Raw genomic sequence first — 20,893 nt, 5'->3', positions numbered from 1 at the left:
ATTGTTAAGAATTTTTTTCAAAACATTAAAAAAGTTATAAAATGTTATAAAATACAAAAAACATTTTAAAAAAATGTAAACTAATTTTTTTAATTCTCCCCTGAACTTTATGAAAAAAGCCCCTAGAGGCTAGGGGCGAAGCCGCTAGTATTATAATAAAATTGCAGGTTTGATATATTTAAATTCTTATACTTCATATACAATTTATACGTTGCACGGTACGGGCATCTTCTAGAAAATGATTTTCCATAACTGTTAAATCGAATGTATTCATACAACCCTTGCTAAGAAGCGAGTCTACTATACAACTTAGTTCTGTCAGTGTGACTTATAAAAATAAGTTTTTATTTTATCTTGATTTTTCCGATCAAATACTATGTTTTGTATCTTTCCTGTAAATGATACAGTTCGTAAAGTAGGTAGGAATTCTATAATAATTGAATTTCCAGTTATGAAAGTGGTAACAAAGTAAACAAGAGTAAAGAGTATGAAATATCGAACCTGCGATAAATATGCAATCTATAATTGGCAAGTAAACAACATTTATGCAAGAATGTCAACATACATTAATTGAGCTAATTAATCTTATAATAGCTAATTATCTTATTTAAAACGATAGTGTATGTGTTACTTTTACGAAATTGCTGGTTACGATTATAGAGTTGCTACACAATTTTCAAATCGTATCTTATTGTTAAATGAATCATCCAAAGTTGATAGGACATTCTAAATTTACCAAAAGAGCTAACCGTTACGGACGGACAATTTAGATACATAATCTCTAATACAGCCAATGGGATAGCAGTTGTGTAGAAGATTTTCGTTCTTAATTAAAAAAAAACAAAGCAAAAGATTTAATTTCATAAATTTATTGGAATATCTATATAATGAAGTAATTCTTTACAGAAAATGATTTAATTGTTTAACAATAAAGACAATAGTTATAATAACTACATATTAACATTTAGTAACAATTATAACAGCCAAAACATTTTATAAGGAGATATCAATTATGAAGAAAAAAAGTTTACCTTTTAGCTTTTAATTACATGGGCAATAAGGGAAAGAAAGGATACAAGTTTGAAGAAAAAACTGTAATTTCACCCTAATAAAAAAGATAATGAAAAACTGATATTTCTTCAGTTACCCTTGACCCATTATTTATTTATGGCGACAAATGTGTTTATAAAAAAATTAAATAAAACAGGACGATTTCTATTTATCAAAAGTGTCTTTAAAAATTTTAGTTTTTTAAGTACTTAAGTACATAAAGCTATTTTATTTTTTATTTTAGTATATACATACAAAAAATAAACAAAATTAAGTATTCTAAAGTAAAACTAGTTGATTATTTTCGTATTCGCGATTTTTATTATATATAAACCACTTTTTATTGTTTTATAGGATTTCATATTTTCTATTAACATTATGCTTTATTACAAACTGTATTTTGGAATACTTAATTTTGTTGCTTCAACTATTACCAATAAAACGTATGAATTTACATGTACAATTATTTAAATTAACTAATCTGGTTTTTTGTTCAGAGAGAATTTTTTCATATAAAAATTGTTTTTTTATTCATTATGTTTTTTGGGATCACAGCCGTTTTAGAGATCATGAATCTCAATAATTTCAGAGATTTTTCTATATTTATAATAATGAAAGAATCATGGTTCGGGCGCAAAGGGGAAAATCTGTTCCCCATAATCACGCTTAGAAATATCACAAATATAATAGGCAAATAATTAGCTGCCACATATCTAGCCTATCAAGCTGCCAATATAACAAGTAACAGCCGGCAGCAGGAAGCTTGTGACAGCCTGCCACACTGATAGTTTAGTTCTAACAGCGGCTGCACCGCTGCCAATAAGAATAGTTCTTGTGGTGGACGGAGCCGTCGGCCGCTGTGTAGTCCTTGGCGGCTGTGTAAATGGATTAATTGTGCTGGGACCCTTATCCTTATGCCAATAAGGCACAACCACTTCATCACTATAATCACTGTGTGTATCCGCCGCCCCGCTGTGACCACCACTGCCTTCGATGGCGGCTTCACCGCCAGCACTATCCCCACTACCGTCGGCGTAATCCTCATCGTCATACAGTCCGTCAACATCGCCGTGCGGCCCACCGCTGCCGCTTCCTTCCTCAGCACCCTGGGCTTCGCGGGGATTTTTACCAGTGTCGTCCCACCATTCAATGTCCAAGCCGCGATAAGCAGCTCGCAGCTGCGATGATAGGCTTTGCAGACGTTCTCTTTCTTCCACCAACACGCCCCAGTTTTCATCCCCTGCCGAGGGGCCACTATTGCGGCTGTTGATCGACGTGACGGGCACCTCTGGATTCTCTGCCTGTTCCTGATATCCGTCCTCCAGAACCTTGCGGTCGTATGTACCCATAGACTCGCCGTTCCAGCAGGCCGTGCGATCCCGAATATTGCGCATCGGCTTTTCCAGCTGGGTGTCGCACATTTGATACGGCAGCAGCGACCAGAAACCGTCAACTGACTTCAAATGCTTTTTAAGGCTTATTAACAGGATTTCAAATTCGGTTTTGGGCGGGCGAGAGGGGGTGCGGTGGATCTTTTCCAGACGCTTCTCGAAAATGAATTGGGAGGATGGCTGGGCAGATCGTCGCCCCAAACGTGGAGTTCCGCATATTTCAAAAACTTTCTGAGTCACCTGAAATACATTAAATCAATACTAACAATAATAATAATTCTGCATTCTTTAAAATAAAATAAAAAGATCTTAATAATAAATTAGCTTCGTTACATACAATAACAATTTTCCTGTAAGATTTTTTGTCTTTAGCTTGAGAGAAATAAAAAATAAATACCTGGAAGCCGGCTTCCTGGAAATTCATGATGGCATCTGAGATCTTGATGCTCAAGGGATCAATAGTCATCTCAACGTTGAACGGACCAGACAAACGTTCTATCAAACTCAACAACGATTCTGAAAAATAAATAGTTTGATAGTAGTAATTCTTCTTCAATCTATAAATTATTACTGGGATGTTGCATCAGATTTGCATGTACTCAAATAAAGTAATACTCCCTGCTGGCTAAAATAAAAATCACCTCTATCCAACCCCTTTATCTCATTCCCCCCCCTACTACTGGATAAACGAACTGACCAATAAATTAAGTTCATGTTCGCAACCTAAATTGAAGTCAAAAAAAAACCTTAATAATATCCACGTAATTCTATAACCCTTTCTTCAGGGAAAGTACAATGGCAGTTTTATTGATGGATCTGTAAAATTCACTTAATAAAAAATTTATGTAAAACATTTATGAATAAAAAACATTTTTTTCATACTTTGTCAATTAAGTGATTAAGAAGTATAAATATGTATTATTAGCGGGTTAACCTTATTTACCACAAGAATAGGTAGTTTATTTATGCTGAAATTATAATAAAAATAAACATTTCAATATTGACCTATTTTTTCATAATTTACATAGAAGAAAAGAAATGAAGCAAGTGTACAAAGAAAAAACTGTGAAATGTATAGCTTTAAGTAAAAACAGAAGGCAAAACAGATTATATTCAGGAGAAATTTCCCTATACCAACATAAAAGTAATAATGTCACATTAGCTAGTTCTAGAGACCATCAACGTTTTGGTACCACAGTTACATGTAAAGTCAAAGTTCTGAATTTATTTTAAAAGTTGACTTTCAGTCTACTTATATGTATATGCAACTTATGGGCCTTTTAATAGATATAAAACCATTATTTTAAGTATAAACAAAAATTGTTATTGCCTTTTCTTGAATCTATCCCTTTAAAAAAATGTTACATTTTTTCCTTATTTTTGTGCTATACCTTTAATTGCTATGTTCTGATAAGCTTAAACATACTAAAGAACCAATATAGCATAATAAATGTTTCTTTAAGAAAGAATAATTATTGTGACTTATATCATTAGCAGAATTTTTTTCTCTATTAACATATAAACATATTATAATAGTAATTTATCAATAGGAAAAAAATTACTTATTGTAAAAATAAAAATTACTAATTACAAAATAAAAAATAAAAAACTACAGCACCGCCAACATTTTAGATGCTAGTTATCTGTTATACATAAATAAACTTGAATATTAATAGAAATATGTAGTTAATTTTCATCCATATTTTTTAAAATCCCCAGATAATAATCTAACATATTTCTTTATTGTTAAAATATACATGAGTTAAAGACAAGGTGTGAAACTAAATCAGCAGTCTTAAAATATATTTTTTTAAACCTATTTTTTTACTTTTATTATTACATGGACAACTATTTTTTTTATAATTAATATTTTAAAATCTGTCATAAAACAAGAATGAAATTGTTATTTTTCAACATTTGCAGTCGTAAAACAACATAATATAGCTTAGCTACATAAAATATTTGTGATAACGTAATAACACTCAGAGTTAGCTATAGTATTAAAAAGCGGATTATTTTCTCATTAAGTAGTATTTTACTTAATAGTTTATCATATGTTTCTTAGTAAAAATTTTAAAAACAGCAGAAGATTTTTAGCAATCATTGAGACAAAATGTACTGGTTAGATTGCACAGTTATATTTAAAAATCTGTTATGTCGCCTTTAGCCCATAGGGGCTCTGTAACCAAAGAGAGTGGGTTTAGAAAATAGCCTAAAACCCCATCACAGATCAATGTAAAGCTTCCCTAAATTAGATAACTAAAATCAGTTCGGCGGTTACCGAGATTTAACTGGCAGACAAAATCTTTTACTTACGATGTATACTAAAATTGCAAGTAAGTCAAAGGAAAGATGGTTATAACAACAAATATGAGCATTATTTTGTTGGCTGCATAGCAGTGACACCCTTCATTAGAGGGGTGAATAACTGAGCAGGATTAGAGGACAGATTAACCATTATTAGACATTCTTTTTAATAACAGCATAGCTACTCTACTCTTTTACTTTAGATCTTAAGGGATAAGACAATGGACTATTTATTTACATATATCCCCGATAGGGATTCTACAGGAAAAATATAAGTTAAAGAGTTTGGACACCCAATTTTCAAACAAACCAATCAAAATTCACAATCTACTTTATTTTAATTTCATCCTATGTAATAAGACAGCTAAAACCCTCGAAAATTTAAACGCAATTATTGTTAATACAGATAAATATAACAAAAATTACCTATATATTGATTCCACACTCCATCTACTTCATAATGATGAGCAAGGCACCCCTTCATAATGTTGATACAATATCCATTGCATGGTTTCACCTAAAATACAATACATGTTTATTGTTTATAAAGATGCAACCAGTTATTGTATTTATTGCACGGTTTATACTTTAAATACAGAATAAGTTGTATACAGTTGAAATTTAATCAACATAGTAAATTTTACCAAAATAGATAAAATATAACCAATGGACCACTAGAGGCCTCTTGAGGCGTAGCCGCTAGTACAGATATGAAATATCAAAACAAATATCATGTAAAACAGATATTTTTATTTAATATTTTAAAGATAAATAAAGATAAAAGGGTGATATCGAAGGATAAGGGATACAGTTGCAGATTTTCTTATATTTTTTGCTTTATCAAAAATTATTTGTCAAAAACCGATTCAAAAAGGGAAAGTTACGCTAGAAGAGTTTTCATAGTTAATTATATTTACCTAAATTCTTAATTGGGCATACAATTTATATTTTGTTTATAAGTAAAGCCTAACCTATCCAGGAAGGATAAACTGTAAAGATTTATATTTGTTCCATGAAAATAAAAACTGATATAGGCTAACACAAGATTTATTACACACCAATGGACACAGGGATATTCAAATTGAAAATTATTTGACCAAGACACACAAAGATTATAATATTAATCTTTCAATGTAAAAAGTTGCATTAATTTTCCAGTATGGCTTCGAAACTGATTAATATCCACTGGATTAGAACCTGGTTTTCAGCCATATTGCGGCCCGTCGGGGCTAGTAAACAAGTTTTAATTTTATTTTAATATCAGAGGAAAGCTATCTGTAATACGATGCAAAAAAATAACTATTTAATAATTAATATTTTTTAAAATTAGTTTCCTGTCGCTATTTAAATCTTCCCTTTCCCCCGTTTTTAAAAGTAAGCAACAAATGGGGTGTAACAACAAAGTAAATTCTTGGCCATTTAATGTTAGCTTTTACTATTTCTAGTTTTTAGGTTAAACATATAAACAACTTCCTTTATTTGAACAACCATTAACCTTTTCAACAAATAAAAAGACAGACTAGCAAATGGTCATAATTGTTTAGAAATTTTGCTTTTAAAATATTTGCTTCGTTATAAAAATTCCCCCAAAGCCTATAGCCGACTCTATAAAGATATTTATTCAATCAACAATTTTGCCATAAATCATAAATTTTCCTCAAAATTTTGGGTCAAGTAAAACTTTTTATAAACATTTTTTTAAAATTAAATTTTCTTTTCCAAAACAAAGATTTGATACGAGGGTATTTACGAATTTTATTTTGAAATAAATTGAGAATAAATGATTTATTGGATACAGGATAGCCCCAAAAGGTTATGGCCAACGCAGCCTGCAGGGGTAAATAAATAAACTCTTCCCCATCATTTCTAATTTATTTCAAAAATACAGGAGGTGGGAGGGGTTCTGTAATCGCTAGGCACATTAAGGTAAAGCATCAGATAACTCTTATTAAAAATAAACATGAAACAAGAAAAAATACCTCTGGAATTCCTTTACAGGCAGGACAGGAGCTCATTTTCTTCACTGCTGACAAACAATTTGGACTTGGTTCCACCTGATAAAAAAACAAATTGTAATGTTGCACTGTTTTCAGATATCATATTAAAATTAAATTAAATTGCGCTGACTTTACTTTACTGACTGGATTATACGTTTTGGAGAAGCTTTACATAAGTCCTAGGATAGTTTCGAGTTTATTATTCAGTCTCCCCCCCCCCCGAATACAAAGCTCCTAAAGGCAATGTTGCAGCAGCTTGTCTAACTATGAGGAAGTACCCTTGAAAAATTTCATTTTTTAACATTAAGTTTTCGTAATAGCAACGTACTTCTGTATCATAAGGAATAGAGAAACTTTTGAAATTCTTATTTAGTAACCAGGTACTGGAGATACGAAATTTTATTATTTCGGCTAAAAATTTAAATCCGGGCATGAAAGAAAATCTATTAATATGGCATTAATAAGGCTGAGAGCTTGGAGTGTTGTTCTTGAAAGTAGTAAATATAACAGTATATTCAGCTCAACACAAAGACCCAATTGTTAAATTTTGCATTAGACGTTAATTCCAATTTTTTTCAGAAAGCTTTTTAGTCCAAGTCGTAAAAATTTGAGTAAAATTTTTACTTTTTTCAATGGTAACAATGGAAAAGCTTTCACGAGGCTAAAATTGTGCATTTTCAATACAAAGCAGAAACTTTGTACATGCTAAAATTGTTCTTTACGGCTTAGCTTCCCATAACAAAAATAACAGAAAGGGGAAAATTCAAATCTTGAATTATTATATGTCCTTCTCTGTAAAAATTTTATTCACAGAAAATTCTAGAATGAAAACGATAGTTTATTAATAATTTTCATATTGTGTTTTTATCTATTAACAAATAGATATTTTATACAAATAAAAATAGCATGTTTAAATAAACTTTGTTTATCACTATGTTATAGAAATAATCTATAAAAAGTATTTTTAATAAAAACTAAGTAACAATAAGCTAGACATTAAGTTGCGAAGAAGTTTTTTTTGATGGATAAACTGCCACAAAGTCTGGGAGCTGCCACAATTTTACTAAAAATATATTAAGATGTTCAATCAAAAAAGAAAAAAGCTTAAATAGAGCAAAAATAGTGGATTATTATACACGCAAAAATTTTTTCAAAAAGATCTAAAGTTAATTTTTAATGATTTTTTATGGTATTAAAGCATGGTTATAGAACAATATTTTATTAATAGGGGTCTATGGGTGAAAAATAACAGCTTAATTGCGAAAACACCCACTACAAACAATTTATTTTGGCCTATTGCAAAATTTCCAACTTTCCCATAAAAGCTGAAAATGACATAGACTCAGAATAAATTAATCTAGTTATACAGGGTGTAATAAATTGTTTTCATTTTTAACTATCATTTCCCGAAATATGTAAAATAAGACCAACTAATCTTCCTATTTTAATGGTAAACATCTAAATAATTACATCTATTAAGAAATGTAACTTTTAGGCTATATAAAATGTAAAACTAATATGCCAATTTCGTCATAAGTTTTACTTTTAATCTAAAATATTAAGAAAAGTATATGGTAGAATTCAAATGTTTAAAGCTTTTGCTGATGTAAAAAGTTAAATCTAGAATTGATAACATGGAATTACCTCTTTTAAAACCACCCTGTAACTAATGCAAATTTAATGTATTTATATTTTGTTATGTCTGAACAATGAATAGATTTTAAGCAATTGTCTGAGAATTTTTTTTGTATGCCATTAAAAACTAAAAAAAAAGGTAATGATTTTTTTAATTTTGGTTGGCTGCTTATTCATTGGGCTCTGGGCCACTTTAATCATAATTCAAAATAAGCCATAAAAGATGGGTTTAAGCTTTGAAATTATTTTAAGATCCCAATATTAATTTGCTGTATTGAAAACAGACTTTCTTAACATTTTAATCTGTATCAAATTTTGTGTGACATATTCGCATGCTTTAACATTTATTCGCAAACTTTTTGTGCAAAATTTTTGAGTAGTAAGCTGCCCCTAAAGTATTTGCTAGTTTGTTCTTATTTTTAATACAAAGAAGCTAGTTTAAACAATGAACCTGAAATATTTTAGTTTTCAAAACAGTTAATTTAATTAGATCTATAACTATAACTAAACGAGAATGTAACTTAAAAAAATCGTTTGTCGTTCAATTAGATGGATAATTCTATTTATACTTATCGATTAAAGATTCTTTAATTATTTACCCCTATAATCAAACAATGAGTAGAATGAATTACAATATTGAAAATGAGACTCATTTTCAATTAAATTCTGCCCTTGATAATCTAGTAGTTAATTTAGCGTGGATAATATCCGCAAATTAGAGAGTGGCTACATTTCAACCAAAAAATAATTATCTAAAATAGCCCCTTCTCTTGTGTGCACAGAAATTTATAGGGGGATGTAAGCCTTAAGGGGGTTGGTGAGGGAAGGGGAACTCTTTCAGAAGGGTATTAGCACTTCCCTGGGTCACTTATTATAATCCAATTATTTTATTGGCTTTAGAAGACAGAAATTTTTGCAATTTCACATGTAAAAATTGCTGTTTTGAATGATATTTGCATGTTACAATGCTGTGTGTATGTGTACATGTGTGTGGGTGTGCCATGTCATGGCTTTAATTAAATGAAAGTGTGTGTGTAATTTGTGTGTGTGTGTAATTTGTGTGTGTGTGTGTAATTTGTGTGTGTATGTGTAATTTGTGTGTGTATGTGTAATTTGCGTGTTTGTCTGTGTGTTTGATGAACGATTACTCGATTTAATTCCCCAGTAATTGATTTTGGTGGCGTGTTCCATTAACTAGGCAAACATTAAACGGAATAGGCATATTTTTTATTCAAAATAATATTGAAAATATTCAATAATAGAAGCAAATCTATTAAAAATATTCTTCTCAGCAATATTGGAACTTGAATAATTGGAATTAAATGATATCCATTATAATTGACATATAAAGAAAATTTTTATGAAAACATTTTGTAAACCTTTGTTTTTTTTCTATACATAGTTCCATGTCCTTTTGGTTATGTTAAATACATATGCCTATAAATAGATATTCCTTTTAGTTTTACAAATATGAATAGAATAAATATAAGTTTTACTTATGAAAAATAGAAACTTACCCTTGTGAGCACATTAGCAATCTCATGACCAGTCTTGAGAGCCCTGACCAATGCCCGGGCTGCCACCAGTGACCGCTTGACCGAGCTGGCCAACTTGCGTGGCACATCCCCAAATGGGTGCAGTACGTCCATGTTGTCAGACACGCATTTCATGTACGCGTTGTCGAAAGTGTACTGAGAGTTTAAAACCTAAAAAATATTAAAATGAAAAATTAAAGGTTAACCAGTTAAAGGTTTAATTCGTGGAAAACTGTCTGAAATACGATGCTATACATGATTTTTCACAGCGGATATTAATCTGTTTCCATGGCATAATAGAAATAATATTAAAATAATAATTTGTTTGAATCAATATTTACATTAATTTAGTGCACTGAATAATTTATTAATTCTCGCTAATTTTGACAAAAACAAGAGTAATAAGAAAATAATAGTTAGGTCAAAGTTTTTAAAACTTAGGTAGAGTTCTAAGGATAATTAAAAAGTTGTATAACACCAAAAAAGAAACCTGGTTTTTCTGTACTTTTAATTAATGTTTTATAATACAGGTTTTTAAAGATAATTTTAGAATACAAATGTAAAATATTTTGTTTTTTTATCAATAAAGGTATACTATGTGTGATATTCATATAAGATACTACGATTTTTTAAAATGTAGATACTACTTATGTTATCATTCTTGTTAAAACCCGGCCTTATGTTTAACCCAAACACATCAATCCAAAAACTTTTAGTCACTACAAAAATTCGTTGAAAAACTACCAAACTATTTTGATGGAAGGAAATAAAGCAAAATATTACATGGAATAGAAAAAAGAAAAAAAGGAAACAAAGGTCAACTAACTGTCATAACACTGTATAGGCTGAAAAAAAATTAAAGCAATGCCTGCTAAGAACAATTAAAAATTTACTTTATCGCAAAAACACCAACCATCAACCAATTTTACAACCCTCCCAGAATAATTAACATTTTTGCATTTTAATATTAAAATAACTTTTTCTCAGTAAAAACTTTTTTTCTGGAATTCAGGTTTTTCCTTTTTCTGTAATCAATTGTGGAATAAAAAATAAAAACGTTGACTATTGAAATATTTGATTGGGAATTTCTAAATTAATTCAGTACCTGAAACATTTTTTGGTAGAGGAGGTTGAAAAAATCTGAAGTAGTGACACCCAAATCTAAGGTCCCTTTGTCGTAGTAAATTTTCAGCTTCTTAAAATAATCCTGAAAAAAATAGTAATGTTTAAAATTTAACACCAAATAAGAAAACTAAAAACAAACAAAATGTTTTAATCGAACATTTTTATTAGGTCAAAAAAACATAAATTAAAAGTTGAATGTAGAAATATTAGCCATATAACCTACAAGCACGTTGTCCTAGACTAAAATTAATTACTTAATCAAATACACAATATGAGCCGTTAAAAAGATGTTATTTACCTGAAATACGTCCGCATTCTTCTGGTACATAATTCCATAGGTTCTCAAAAACATTTCATGAAAACTTCGCTGGGCTTTGTTCAACAAGGAATACACATAATCTAAAATTATCATATTTTAATTTTTTGGTATGATCAAAAACTCACTGCATTTAAAATGCTAAAGTTAAGTAATATGTGAATTTAAAGGAAGTTTAGACAGGCAACTTCTGCTTTTAGAGGAAACTTTGCTACAAAAATGAAAAACAGAGTAGCTTATGATTCATGTTCTAAAGTTAATGTAGCAAAACTGTCTGTCTGTGTTTATTTACTAAATATACAGTAAAGAGAGCATTTTAGTTTTTTGGAGGTTGGTGTTTTATAAAAATTACTATCTTTTTACATATAGGTTATACCTACAATAGGAGTTTGAATTGAAAAATTTAGTATTATAGTCAAAGAATAAACTATAGATTTAAACTTTCTTAAATAAGTAAGAATTTGCTAAAAAAAAATATTGGTGTAATGAAAAAACGCTATTTTTGATCTGGTGTATATTTTTAGCACTTACAAAAAGGTAAAAATAAGATAAACATTTTTTAGTGTTAAAAGATTTCTGTTCGATCGACGCAATAAAAAAATCAATTTCTTCAAAATATTCAACCGGTAGAGAATTATTAATATATTATTTTACATAGCCATTTATCTTAAAAAAAAACTTACCATCAATTTGTGTTGCCTTTTCTTCTATGAGCGCGGCCATTGACGTAGTTTTGTTAAATATAGCATCCCTGAAAAGCAAAAACATTACAGCTATTCATTTCAACTTTATATGATGAGTGTAAAAAGGTTCTACAAGCATTTTTCTTGCTCTTACTAAGTTACAGATACTTATTACTGAAAACAAAAATAAAAATTCTTTTAAGTAGCGCAGTCACAACAATTTGTCAAATTTTTAGAGAAAGAAGCAGATTTTTTATTACATGAGAGATGGATTAACACTAAGTCAATCAGATAGTTATAGCGTAATTAATCTCATACATAAATGCATTGTTATTAATAGTAACCTTTTGTAAAACCTTGAGAAGAGACAAGAAATGTGTATATATTTTGTTTTAACTAAGGCACACACTAACATGTTTAATATATATATGTATACGGCGGATAAGTTTTTAAAAAATTCTCATCATAATTTTTTTATTGCAAGAAATGTGTTGATTTAAAAGAAATAATAATTAAAATTATCAATAAATTTTATCTTAAACAAATATCATCTATACTTGATAAATTTCTGTTTCGTTTTTAAGAGTCTTTATCCAAATCCTTCAGCATATATGGTTTAGTGGTATACTTAGAAGACAAAAACATGGGTGGTGTTCATATACATTTAATGGATTACAAGAAAAACATTTGTGGTGTCTGATTTTCTAGGTCATTTTTTCCTGTTTTATTTGGCTAACAAAAGGCGATAGATTTTTTTCTTAAATGTTCGGAAAAAATCCATGAAGGACTCGAAATCTTTTGGTCTAATGTACTATAATATGTTAAAGGTAAGAAATGATGTTGATCCATTCAAGCCTTTCATCGACTTTAGAAAGTGGATATTTTCCATATTAACATTAGATTATCAGAATTAGTATAACTGTAAAAATACTTTAATTTGAGTCTTTAGAACCAGATTTTAAAATGGGAAAAGTGAGAATAGTGTGACCTATACAAGCTCAATCAGAAATTCTACTGTCGTACTATAATAACAAATAACCAGAATAGGGTATGTGAAAATCAGACTGATTTATGGAAAATGCAAAGAAAGGTTTTAGAGAAAGACTAGTAGAGTGTTAAACAATGATAAGTAACTGCAAGTTATTTAAAGACACACAGATCCTGTTTCTTTTATACAAGGATTTTAGGAGCGCAACTCCTCTAAAATAATCGTACCTGTATTGTCTTTCCGACCATGCGCCAAGCCTTTGTTCCACACCCTTTGTACAGCATGTTGGACCACTCGGGCAGAAAGCCAAGCCATCCCCTGAAAAAAAAAACACATTCTTTAAGATTTTTAGGAATGAATAATCGTTCAAATATGACGTTATTTTCTCTTGTTCTGTTAAACATCAAAAAAAAACTTTAATTAAATTGTATTTCTTTTCTTTAATGATACCTTTTAGTTATCTAAATACGTAAATGAATTAAATTGATTGTTTTACTGTATAACATTTCTGCACATCTTTAATTTGGTTCAATTATTCAGCCAATTTTATATTTTGGGACCTTGACACATTTGAATTCATCTCTATCTTCTTTGTTTATTTGATTTTGATGTCAGCTTTATCAATTTTGATTTGATTCTAATTATAGATCTAATTTAAAGTCGATTAATGTTCAAAGTAATGTACTTTTCTTTGATCTTTAAAACGGGGCTAAAAATGGGTTTCTTAAATTGTTTTATAGGTAAAAATCACACTAGATTTCAACTGAAGCATGTATTATTTTGTACTGTAAAAGACAATTGCAAAAGACTTTATAATCTATCTTCTTGAAGAGTACTTATAACTAGAAGTAAATGAAAGAGAAGTAAGATTGAAATGGACGTTATATATTTGATGGCAAAGCTTCTCTATAATTGGTTCATAGTTAGTACATTTCACTACCTCTCTATTTCAGATTCTTTAGCTAGGCCCATATCAATACAATACAAATTCATAAAATTACTGAAAAGTATGGCAACTATGGTACTATAATATGTAAGTACTTAAATTAGTTCCCTGATATTTTTATACAAAACATTGCTAGTTTGATATTTTCCCCTATTAATAGATAAATCTGTATTTATAAATTGATGAAAATATTTTAATATAATAATCAAATCTTTTATGTAAGGAAATTGGTATAAATGTAATTTAAAACTTGGCTATAATATAACCATAACTCTTACCATCAATTCATAAAAACCGTATATAATCAAAACATAATAGAAAGAGGGGGGGAGGTGGGGGGGGGATGATGGTCAGGTCATAAAATTCCAAATGTGCCCCAGTAGGCGGTAAGTTTGTTAAAGTGGGCGGACAATGACATATTTTTTTTTTTTGGGGGGGGGGGAGATGATTACGTAGTCGAATATTAGGTTAAGTAACAGACAGCCAACCTTTTGATTGGACGATCTTTGTCTTGAATGTCACATAATTTAATTAAGGAACAAAAATGACCAATGGATGCATATTTGATTTAGAAATAAAGAAAACTATATCAATAAAAAAATCATTTAGTTTAAGATCTAAGTTACAATAAAAAGTACTATGATAGCATAATAAATTCCTAGAATTAGGTTTATCTAACCAAATGGATTTATTACTACATGGATCTTATAGCATATCATGTACTCAAATAAAGTTAAACTTGTAGCTGGCTAAAATAACAACCTCCCCATCCACCCCCTTTACCCCATCCCCTCCCAATGGATGAAGGAAGAGACCTATAAATTATGTCCATGTTAGCAACCTAATTTGACGACAATTTTTATCTTGTCATAGTATCCACGTATATTTTACATCCATTTTGCTAGGAATAATTTTATCTAACCAATTGTGAGGATTCTATTTTCAATATATCCCAGGATGGAATTACAGTTGGAAATCAGGGATGAAGGGATGGAATCACTCGAAAATTCTCAAAAATAAATCATAATTCAAAAACCTAATCATCACAGAAAACCCCCAAAAAAGTTTTAAACTATTCTAACATGACTATATTAAGAATAAGAGCTATTAGTTGCAGTTGATATAGCTTACATTAATCAAGCTTTGCACAAAACTTTTTTTTTAAATGCATAATACCCTAATTCCTAAAAAATATACATTGTAAATGTAATATAATGTAATATTTGTTTAGGTATATTTTTCTTATCATCTATAGCCAGCTTATAAAAAATGAATAAAAAATATGTACATCAATACAACTTTTACTTTTTTTGTATCGCTGTAACAACAAGCTAACTACATTTTTTTGATGAAAAAGACAAGTATACAAATGGACAGACATTTATTCAAGTTATATGGTAGCTTCGAAATTAGATGTTCGTGAAAAATATTGGATTTTAGAAAAAAATACTGTAATCTTTGGATTAAACAGAAATTATTAATTGCCAGTTGCAACCTTAAATTTTTTTTCTTGTACCTCCTTTTTTTTGTCTTTATTATAAATAACATTTTTGTAATAGTTATTTAACCCTTTAAACAGATGATTTTCAACAACCACCCAAATTTTGACCATTTTGACCGCCTGTATTGTTATCAAACTAATTTTCCCCCAAAAAACTCATTCTATTCTTGACAATGCACGAAGATACTGCTAAATTTTATGTGAAAAAATGTATATAAATAACCATGTAAGTTGTTTTATTTTATAGAATTTTTTTATTACATATTTTAAATTTACATAGTCCTGTTGTTACTACGCTTTTTGTTGATATAATTGTCCTTGTTTCTTTAAACTTTGACCATTTTGCTAAAATGATTTGTTATGTTATTGTGTATATAACCATTTCTTATACTTTTTTGTGAAAAAATTTAATATTTTTTTAGACCCTGATGATGTTTATGCCAATAAACGAAAAATTTCGGTGCCTGATGTGTTGATTTTTTTCCTTGTTGGGGAATAGAATAGTTGGTGCGCGTCCTTTTTATGAATATACTTCGAAATTAATAATGATATTTTTAACCCTTTATATATTTCAAATAAATGTATAAAAGCGGTAAATGATAAAATAACCCTTCTATCCATAAAAATTGATGGATCGATCAAAATTAATTCTACCCCCCCCCCCCCCCAAAAAAAAATAGCCTTAACCCTAAGTTTTCATTGTTTAGCAAAACCACTTTTCTTTAGAGAAATAACGAGATAATTTGGTTGCAGAAGGGGGGGGGGATTAAAGAATGATTAGGTAAAGTGGGCGGAGGGGAGGGGGAATTTAACCCTTTTAAAAACTATCCAAAATTCCAGAGTGTATTATCTTCCTGAAGGGTTAAGAATAAATGCGGTGCTTTAACCTCCCCCCCCCCTCAAAACAACCACCTAACCCTAACCCACCTATCTATCTCAAACAAAAACCTAAATAATGATAATTCCTACTTTAAATGCATAACCAACAGATTTAAAAGATTATTTATATAAAGAAAATTTTTAAACTTACGGGGGGTGTTATTAAGCATTACGGGGAGGGGGGGGCGGTATTTGAAGAAGGGGAAATGATTTAATTCAAAATTTAAAAAAAGAACATAAACCCGGCAGGGATTCGAACCCAACCATTGAAAATTTCTAGATTAACATAGATACTAGGAAGATAGTATTTACAATAAAGATAAAACTTATCAGGGAAAAAGAAAACAATATATAAGATAGGAGAGGCTAAGAATTAAGTAAACAGAAGTAATAATACATCTTAAGATACTTCTAAATTGTAATTGTAATTTTCTTTTTAAGAATAAAAGTCCAATAATATTCTAACCGCGCGGCAGGCGATCAAAAAATTAATATTTCCTTTCTTGAAAAGAATTAGATAAAACAAGTATATTTAGTTTTTAAAAAGAGTAGCTAAGGCAAATATATTAATAACTTTATAGTAAAAAATAAAGATTGCTTTGAAAATTAATTTATTTTAAAATGTAAGACAGAAAAATATCATAATATAAAATCAAATATTCATATAGAATCATGTCAAAAATATTATATATTTAATTAAAAGATTTCATGTTATATAATCCCCCAGCAGCTTCTATGAAAGGATATTATATCTTAATCAAAATTATAGGAAATAATTTTATGTCAAGGCTATTTGTTCATTTTAATTAAATCAAAATGTTTTAATCAAATAATATAAATCTAACTAACGGCTGTGCCCTTAGTATCTAGGGACTATGTTTTCAATATGATGGAAGCAGAAAAGTAACCTAAACCCATTCCTATGCCTAAATATGAAAATAAATTAGCCTAAAATCATTCATAGCCCTATGTGAAGCTTCCCTAAAATGGAGAACTCAATTGGTTCTTTAGTTGTCGAAATCCTAATCTTCGAACAAAATTTCTATCCTATCAAACTGCCCAGTTTTATATGGGATCCTATTTATTTGTTGAATACTGAGAATGAGGGTGGGTTTGACATGGTCATTGATTTCTCTATGCTTGCCTCATTGACTCAATCATTGACTTATTCACCAATTCTATTCAGTATTAAGACATGGCTTCTCTTCCTGGTTACACTTATCTACTGTTATTATATCGACAAATTAAATTGTAACCTTTATTTATATAGAATGTCGACAAAATTACACATAGAGCTTAATTAGTATATTACAGTCGATATATTATTACATGGATGTTGCTCTAGATTTTCAAACACTATTATAAAGTGATACTCTCAGCTGGCTAAAATAACTATACCCTCCATCTACTGGATGAATGAAGTAGCCAATAAATGATGTCTATATTTGTAACCATAATTTTCCCTTGTAAATATATCCAAGTATACTTGGTATATCCATTCATATATTTAGTGGGGTTTTTTTTTACAAAAAAAACGGATTTTATAAATTTTCTTTGCAAATATTTTAACATTATATCTATACAAAAATATATATGTACATTGGTACGTTTGCTACTTTAAGCAAATACTCTTTTTCAGGCAATAAAAGTAAATCCTAAATAAAATAAAATTCCAATTCAACCAATATTTATGGCAGCAGTCTGTTTAGCAGGAAATAGTATTGTAAATAGTCAAGACTATCAGAAATTATGCCAGGTCAATATAAAAAAAACTGGGATAATTATTATAATAAACAAACAAAGATACTTTAATGCTGTTAATTTATGTATGTTGTTCATCCTAGTTTAAAAATTACTTATTTTGTCTGTAGCTTTAGATTTCGATAACTGCTGAACCAAATTGCATAGTTCTTAATTTAGAGAAACTTAACAGGGTTCCATGCTGGTTTATGCTATTGCATTCTCAGATTTAAGTATTTGGATGTATTGTTCTAGCTCCTTTGAATAGATACCCTAGATGCTAAAGGTGCAGCCGCGTTAATTACATACTGTAAAATAAACTATTAAAGTACATATAAGTTTGTTTATTTCCAAGAATAAATGTCTAAATCAATGGCCAATAAAATAAATATTCTAAGGAAAACAATTTTTACAAGATTTTCTATGAAACAAGGATGACGCATACCATAATAAAGATATTAATAATTATAATAGAAGGGTAAATTTATGGTTAAGGAAACGTCCAAATGGACGGAAATGGGGGAGGAAAGCATCATAAAAATGTCAAAAATAATCAAGATTTTATGGAATAACATTGTTCATAAATTGAAGCATTGTTTGTTAATTAAAATTTCCTTATTTTACTGTTTATATCACTAAAAATAATACCGTTTCAAACACACTAATGTGCATAAAATATGTATATTTAATTCTTACAAAACTAACTACTATTGTAAACTAAAAAAGTACCCAATTTTCAGCTTAAAATTGTCCCCAAAAATAGAATACAAAAGCAAAAAAACGTCCACTATCCAATTAGTAGTTTTTATTGTAATCTTGTCTTTTTTTGTAAAAAAAATGTATAACAATGAAATGTTAAAAATACTTAACACAAAAAAAATTACATTTAACTAAACTAAGAAATAAATTTTCTGTATAAGTGGACAAAAGCAGTAGTTTTACGAAGTGTATTTCATATTTTTCTTTAAGTTTCTAAAAGGGAAGGGTTAGGTTTCTGGTAGAAGTGTGTGTTTTAAGGCTTAAAAAATAATAGTAGAACGATAATATTCACTAAATATGTGTATTTCTTATTGAAAAGAACTATAGACAAAAAAAATAAAAAGTTAACATAATTTTTTTTCGTTCTACTACTGTTTTTAACTTATAACACATAAACTTTACGGATTTTACCAGAAACCTACCCCTCTCTTGTTAATTGTTACATTAGTTAGTTATTGCATAAATTACACTAAGAATAGTTATGTTACACAAATACAAGATTTTTAAAATTCAAATATATTTCAAAACTACACGTTAAAAAATTGTCAAATTAAACTTTTGAACAGAATAAAGTTTACTTAAATATAAACTTGCAGCTGTGCCCCTAACATTTACGGGACCGCTATGTTTCCAAAGGGAAAGGCAAGGACATAAGAAAAGCCTGAAATCATCCAGAGACCAATATAAAGCTTACCTCCATCAGTTAAGTAGGTCGCATTTTAATAATTGCATTTATGATTCAAATTATTTTCACATAATACTTAGAGGTTTCGTGATTTTTAAACAAACCTAAAAAATAAAAACATAAAATAGAAAAATTATAATACCTTGTAATGGTGTACCGGGTACTTCATATTCTGGAACCCCCCGGGAGCTGTAGGCATACCGAAGGTGGTCACAACCCCGTAACTCCACCCCTGGGATGTTGGTGGGGGCTGACAAACCAAACAGAAAAAATAACAACAAAATCATTTTTGTGAAAATTTTGTCTAATGTTTTTTTCTACAATTTTATTGTATTTTTTGTCACAAATAACTTAAAATAATCATTTGGAAATGATATATTTTCTTTAAAAAAAGAACTTTATTTTCAAAAATATTGAAAGTATCCTCTCCCTAGGAAATTCTCAAGAACACTAAATAAATTTTGGGGGATACAATTTTACGGGGTAAGAAGATTATTGAGGGAGGGAGATGGTTAAAAGAGGGAGGGGTAGGTACTTTACACAATAAAGGGAGTGGGAACAGAAGGTGCATCGAGAGCGGGGGGGGGGAAGAACTCATGGAGAAGGGGTAAAGGAGGATTATAGAGAGTTGGGGAAAGACATTGCGGAGGGACATTTGGGGGAGGAGTGGGGGAAGGGGGGATTAGGTAAAGACGAGAGCGAAAAGACCGAAGTTTGAGTAGTAAATTGGCCGGTGTTTGAGATAACTACAATCCGTAGTATACACACCAACACACACGCTTAGAGTGCAGTTGCAATTTATGTGGTAGGTAGATAGATAGATAGATAGATAGAAGAAAGATAAATCATTGAGGGAGGGTTAATACCCCCCCCCCCACAGGTGGTTGTGCTTGGACGGTCAAAATGGTCATGTTTACAAATCTGGAAAATTTGGGTTCATAATAATACATAATGATTAATAACAATTTTATTGGAATTTGTTAACGTATTAACTAATCCATAATTTAGATGTGATTGAATTACCCTTAAACTTTAAAAACACATTTTTCTAAAAATAAAAGAATGTATAATTATGACCGACTTTTCCCTTCAACTAAATCAAATGCGGTTTACCTTATACAATATCGCTTCTGAACCACGTCCACAAGAGACATTTTGAGGAAAAACGTATTTATGACGTTAATTTTAAGTTGGGTTAAGAAAAGGCTTAAGTCCCTTAGGGATAAATAAAATGTTTAAATGATTTTGATGGATGATAAATATTGTATTGATAAGTATTGAATTTTGATTGGTAGGTTCATTAAGTTAAGTGCAAAACGTTTCAACCACTTATTTTAGGGGTAAGCTTTTGGGGAT

The 20,893-nt window shown here is 29.6% G+C and overlaps 1 protein-coding gene across 1 annotated transcript; it reads right to left on the bottom strand.

Annotated features, from left to right (window-relative positions):
- Positions 1-853: 853 nt before the first annotated feature.
- LOC145304627 (glypican-6-like) lies at positions 854-20,430 on the bottom strand. Its single transcript, XM_080146554.1, has 10 exons — positions 19,680-20,430; positions 13,255-13,345; positions 12,040-12,107; positions 11,339-11,439; positions 11,021-11,122; positions 9,898-10,086; positions 6,728-6,802; positions 5,175-5,265; positions 2,839-2,957; positions 854-2,681 (listed from the first exon to the last, which is right to left on the bottom strand). Exons 1-10 carry the CDS (start codon positions 19,822-19,824, stop codon positions 1,764-1,766), a joined length of 1,899 nt encoding a protein of 632 aa, XP_080002680.1. The 5' UTR covers positions 19,825-20,430; the 3' UTR covers positions 854-1,763.
- Between the last annotated feature and the right edge of the window lie 463 nt (positions 20,431-20,893).

The sequence above is a fragment of the Acartia tonsa genome, chromosome 2 (genome assembly GCF_053477335.1).
Source record: "Acartia tonsa isolate MP-2025a chromosome 2, ASM5347733v1, whole genome shotgun sequence".
Lineage (NCBI taxonomy): Eukaryota > Metazoa > Arthropoda > Copepoda > Calanoida > Acartiidae > Acartia > Acartia tonsa.
This window is presented reverse-complemented; position numbering and strand designations above follow the sequence as displayed.